Source organism: Sciurus carolinensis, assembly GCF_902686445.1.
Source record: "Sciurus carolinensis chromosome 19 unlocalized genomic scaffold, mSciCar1.2 SUPER_34, whole genome shotgun sequence".
Lineage (NCBI taxonomy): Eukaryota > Metazoa > Chordata > Mammalia > Rodentia > Sciuridae > Sciurus > Sciurus carolinensis.
The window spans coordinates 1,380,865-1,386,980 of NW_025920112.1; the positions used below are offsets into that span (position 1 = coordinate 1,380,865).

The following is a 6,116-nucleotide window of genomic DNA, read 5'->3' on the forward strand; positions in this document are numbered from 1 at the left end:
CGGGTTAATTTTAATTAGTTTGTAATAATCCTATAATTAATTTGTTTGCTTTTTGACACATTGATTAGCTGAAGGTATAAATTGGACTCATGAGAATGTTTTGGTTAGCAAATGTAGAAATACTGTTTTTTAAATGCTATTTGTTAATAGACATAGTAGATTTAATCAATGCAAACAATGGGTATTATTATGGACAAGTATCTCTCATGTATTGTTCTTATGAAAATAAACCATGTAGTTCTGAACTTCCTCTTGCTACAAATATTCACTTATAATTGTACCTCAAGTTTTGCCACAAGAAGAAGAGAAATATTTTAAGAATTAGGTCTGTACAATGTTCTTCAATTTCAAACCTTATGTGATGGAGTATAAATTTTTCAGTGTAAAATTTGTAGTACCAAGGTGTATTGGTGAAATTTATAAATTTAATCATTACACCAGGAATGTGGGAAAATGACAGCAAACTCACTCTTCAGATTTTCCTTTTCCGAGCACCTTTATGAATGCCCTGGACACCTCCCTGTTGCGCAGGCTGTAGATGAGGGGGTTGAGCATGGGGGTGAGGATGGTGTAGAAGGCCGATACCATCTTGTCCTGCATGGGGGACCGGTTAGAAGTGGGTCGCATGTAGATGAACATGGCTGCTCCGTAGTACATGCCCACCACCATGAGGTGGGAGGAGCAGGTGGCGAAAGCTTTGCGGCGCCCCTCCCCAGACCCCATGCGAATTACAGCCAGAATCACGCGAGCATAGGAGGCAATGATGATGGCAACAGGGAACAGAAGCATAATGATACAGCAGATAAACATCATCCTTTCAAATGTCAAGGTGTCCGTGCAGGCCAGGGTGAGCAGGGCAGGCACATCACAGAAAAAGTGGGGTATTTCCCCGGAACCACAGTATGGAAAGGACAAAGCAACCACAATGACGATTATACCATCAAAGGAACCAAGGACCCAGGAGGAAGCAGCCATGAGGCCACAGACCTTCTGGCTCATGAGAACTGGGTATCTTAATGGGTGGCAAATGGCCACATAGCGGTCATAGGCCATCGCAGCCAACAGGAAGCACTCAGCTCCCATCAGGGACACATAGAAGAATATCTGGGTCCCACAGCCTGCCAGAGAGATGGTGTTCCTGCCAGACAAGTAGTTGAAGGCCATCTTGGGGACGGTGGTGCAGATGAGCATGAGGTCCATGAGGGAGAGCTGGCTGAGGAGAAAATACATGGGTGTGTGGAGCTGGGCATCCAGGTAGATGAGGAGGACCATGGCGGAGTTGCCCATGAAGGCCACCGTGAAGATGCCCAGGACCAGAGCGAAGAGGAAGGTGTGGGTGGGGCTGTGATTGAAGATGCTCAGCAGGACGAAGACAGGGCTGAAGGTCTGGTTCCCCCAGGCCATGGTGAGCTGCTCACTGTGGAGACACAGCAGGTAAGGAATGGGCAGGATTGTGTCATGGAATAGCAAGGCTTTTGGTCTGACAACAGCACAACTACAAAGCTCATTCTGAATGAGAAAATTAGCTATTGAGAAATAGTTTTTTTAAAAACATTTTTACAATATGGAGGATGAGCCTCATTCTTAGGTTGAAGTGATTTTTAAATGCAACCAAACAGTCAGGTAGGTTTTGAATTAAGAACACAGGAGGCTACTCAAGATGGTTCAAATCCATTTTGAGCAACAAGTTAAGTCAAATATGCAAGGTGGTTTATCCTTTAACCACTACACAAAGAGTCAGAAGAATCACATATTTTTAAAAGTTGGTGATATTTTTCCATTACTCTTCCATTGAATTACCACACTTTTGCTCTATAGTCCTTATAAAATTATTTCTACCAACATGTACAGAGAAGCATTTTCCAGTGGAAAGATGTGCTATGAAGTTGATAAATGAACAGCAAGAGGTTCATTACCAAGAGGTTCTATGAACTTCATAGAAATGTGGCCTTGTTGATGATCTCCGATCCTCATTCCATCTGTCAAGCAGGTGTGTCCTGAGACGTCTGGCATAGGCCACTTACCTGGGGAACAGGGTACAAGAAAGTGTGCTAGGGCATGGTTCAAATACCTGGTAAGATTGTTTTAGCTGGGTGTTCTCAAACAATTAATAAGTCTTCTTAGCATTGTTTTAGAAAATATGAATAATATGTCATAGAGTGTTATAAAGACTAATTTCATTTAAAAATATTTAGAATATAATTTATGTCATGTAAATATTTCTAAGTAAGTAAGTATTATTGGACAGAAGAGATTATTTATATTTTATATTACAGTTTATTCAATTAATTTCTTTTATTTCTTGTAGCAAGGTTATAGTGAGAAACTGAGGCAACATTAAAACATCCCTTTCAAACCCTGATTCTTGTGATCCTGTCAGAAAGATCAGACATGTTGCTCAGAGTAACAGGCATGAGTTTATTATAGGGAAAAGGAACACTCTCAAGGGAGAGTGGGTCCCCTCCTGCCTTCCAGGCTTATTGGGGTTTCAAGGAAGTTTCCAGAGAGTCTCACCCAAGTCTTCCTCTTGACTTGACTGACAGCAGGTAACATCAGATTTTTAAGTCCCAGCTGCCATGACAACTGTATGTCACCTTGCACAGGCTGACTGGTTCTAACTGGATTCTTATCCATGTATTCTTACAGGTTTTATGGTTAGTAGGAACTATCCTTATCTTCCAGGATCAGGTCTGTGGAAAGGGTCACAGATGTCTCTCCCTTCAAAGTAACTTGGGTTCCTCTTGTCAACCTTATTTCCTGCCTGCATTTTCATGCAGATGACAGGTATTTTGCTGAGGAATGTGACATATCCTGTCCACTTGGGCCAGGCAAGGCTGGGTGAATAGCTTTTTGGCAAAGAAAGCGTGAGGGGTCAGCACAGTGGGACCCATTTACAGAGTGTTCTCTTAACTTTGTGTTCTCACCACCCTCGCCTGTCGGTCCTGTAACAGCAAGACACAAAGAGGATTTGTTCTGACAGTGAAAAGCATCTTTTTAGCTTCTCATTTTCACATGCATCTTTTTTTCCCCTTTTTCCTGCCTCTTACTCCAAGGGTCAAGGCCTTAGCATCATTTCTTTCTTTCTCTCTTCATGTGGGCTTTTCCTCTTTCCAAGAGTAAATCAGGGAAGTTGACCTCGTATTTTGGTTCCAGACTTTGAAAAACAAAACTCCCATATGGCTCAGTCAAATTTCCTCAAACTGAACATCTAAGTTAGCAAAACTTCAACTTAACACACATTGTTGTGCATTGGCCTACTTTATTCTGGTGTCTGCAACAGAAGCAACTGTGTTAGGGCGACATCCCTGGATGGCTCTCTCCCTGGCAAATACCTCCACTGCCTGTGAACAGACTCAGCATGCACTTTCTCCTCCACCGTGGAACCATTTCCCACTTTCTTTGGGTAGAGCATCACCACCTCCCACAGCCCCACTGTGGGGAAGCTGTTTTATTTATCCACCTGCTTCACCTCCTTTCTCTCATTCACTCTCATTGACATCTCTAATCTTGTTTACTTGTTCCCATAATTTTGTTTTAAAATTAATTCCCCTTTGCATTTCCCATAAGCAGAAGCCCAGATGTGAAGTTTAAAATATAACTCTATTTGTATTACGTTACTGAGTCTTGAATTGCTATTTTTTTTAATTATAAACAAATGGAATACCTGTTGTTTCTCTGTTTGTACATGGAGTAAAGGCATACCATTTGTGTAATCATAAATTTACATAGGGTAATGTTGTTGTTGAATGACTTCTCCACTACCCTGTGAACAAATTGTAAGCATCTCTCTTTCACCAATGGAATCATTTCAGGATTTTTATCTTTGTAATATTCATCAGTTCCATGAATATAACAACTCAAAAATTCTAATGCAGATACTTTATTCTGAATTTTTAATTTATTCTAAATTCTTTTAGAAATGTTTCTTGAATTCATAAAGCTTACCTAGAAAATCTGTCTCTATTCTGTGGATGGCCGTAGCACATTACTTGAAATTTTTAATGAGCTTTGACTTTGTCCACTCTTCTTTTATAGATTGCTAGGTAAAATTTACTAAATACTTCCCCTGTCCTCCATCCGTGTTCAATACTACCACCATATTCCAGGTTTCCTCTCAAACCTAATCAGCATAAAACCTTGAGACAAGTGACATTTAGCAAAACCTCAGGTTTTCCCATGTGTGTTGATCACTGAGTAGGAAGCTGCCACATCATCCAGTTAGGTAGCCACTCAGCCATGAATGCAGAGTGTAAGGAAAGTGGAAGGGACCAAAGGCCACAGGGAGCCTTATCTGACAGGCAGGCACCTGGTGGAGAGTGCTGGGTGTGTCAAACCTCCCCAGTCACAGTCGCACCCCTGAGAGAAACCACTGTGTCACCGGGCCCTGCCAGGTGGCATGACCCTCACATATCACAGGAGCTATCACAACCCAGGCACCCTGGCAACCAAACACCAAGACCCTGACAAAGAAGCTTGCTGAGGGATATTTAAAGGGTAAGACACCAAGTAAAGGGGCAGGAACTTGAGGCACATTCAGGGATGCAGTGTCCTCTATGAGTACCACACCATCTCTGGAGGAGGTCCAGGTAGTTCCTATAGTGTCAATCAAAAGTCAGAAAGTGGACTTGGTCAGGACTCTGGAAACTTCCCTGGGACCTCAATAAAACTGGAGGGCAGGAGGGTGCACTACCCTTCCCTTCTCTGGGAGAACCCACTGTTTCCATGGATAGCATGTCATTATCCCTTTCCCATTCCTTCTGATAAAATCATGCCTGTAACTGTGAGTGACACATATGAAATATTTCTGACATGATTGCAAGAATTAGGGTTTGAATGGAGGCTTCTGCTGCCTCAGTTCCACAGGAGGCCTGTGACCTTTATAATTATAACCCCTCTAGAAGCAATGTGTATTTTATCTGATGTGTCCTCTCACATGGTTACATTTGTGTGGCGTTCTCTCACTCCCTGTATTCAAACTAAGTTTTCAACTATTTACACTACATCTTTGAATTAGAGAAAGGACATCAGATTCATGGGCTTTTTCATGTCATACTTAAATTATGTAATTAGTCATAGGTAACATTTTATTTAGCACCCTGTTGTAAGGACTAAAGTTGAAACAGATCTTCTTTGGAATCACAAGCTTCAAATTTGATTAAATTCTGAACTTTCTCCATATTGAGAATGGAGGCTGAAGACCTGTCCCTACTACTGTTGGAGAACCTGGACTGTGACAAGTTCCCTGGCTAGCACAGCCTACCTAAATCTGCATACATACATCACCTCTGGTTCTAGAAGCTGTTACTACTTCTGCAGGACTGCTTGGTCAAATTGCATAAAGTACTTTTTCATTTTACCATCATTTGCCTGTTTCTTAAGCAGCAAGGTAGCAGAATCCAGTCAGTCAGGATCCAGGCAGGTTCCAGGCTGGGTTGCCCAGTGCAAAACACATGATGTTTCACAGTTGCTAAGGCATTTATTTCTGAACACAGCCAAGTCGGGTTTCTCCACATGTAACTCATGTAAGCATAGCTTTAGTTTAAGTGGGTTATGTGAGACTAAGAAGAAGGCATTTAGTTATAAGCACAGCAGTGAGGGAGAAACATTCCACCCTCAATATAATTTTTAGATATTTTGTTTTGATTATTTGCAGAAATTGCAGACTTCTGCAGTCACAGGAATGGCTCTGGAATGATGTCCTTTTGTAAGCAGAAATTTACATCTATCTACTTTTGTAAATAGCAATAAAGGCAGTATTTTCTTGAGGTATCCCTAGTCCCTTCTATGCTGAGACGTGGTCTTTCCACAGGAAGAAGGACTTGGGGTCTGACCTCTTCCGAGAGGTGAGGGGGAGCTCACCTGCATAGGAAGACAACCCTGGTTAGCTATGTGCATCCTTCGTTAACCCGCTGAGGTCGACTGGCTGCCTCCAGTTACTGTGGGAGTGTGAATACCTTTGCTTCTGTTTTTCCACCACTGGCTTATTTCTTATGCAGACAGCTGGGATCCCTGGCTTGGCTGTTGTTTACAATAGTGGAAATCAACAAATTCTCAAAAGACAGAATATTAACAACAAAAAAAATGAAGTTGGAGGGAAACAAAAATAAAGCAATAGG

At 41.8% G+C, this 6,116-nt stretch overlaps 1 protein-coding gene across 1 annotated transcript; it reads right to left on the reverse strand.

Moving 5' to 3' along the window:
- Window positions 1–465: 465 nt before the first annotated feature.
- LOC124973373 (olfactory receptor 2M3-like) lies at window positions 466–1,404 on the reverse strand. Its single transcript, XM_047537327.1, has one exon. It carries the CDS (start codon window positions 1,402–1,404, stop codon window positions 466–468), a length of 939 nt encoding a protein of 312 aa, XP_047393283.1.
- Between the last annotated feature and the right edge of the window lie 4,712 nt (window positions 1,405–6,116).

Coding starts and splice junctions, on each gene's coding strand:
- LOC124973373 (XM_047537327.1), bottom strand. CDS start 1,404: ATGGCCTGGGGGAACCAGACCTTCAGCCCTGTCTTCGTCCTGCTGAGC.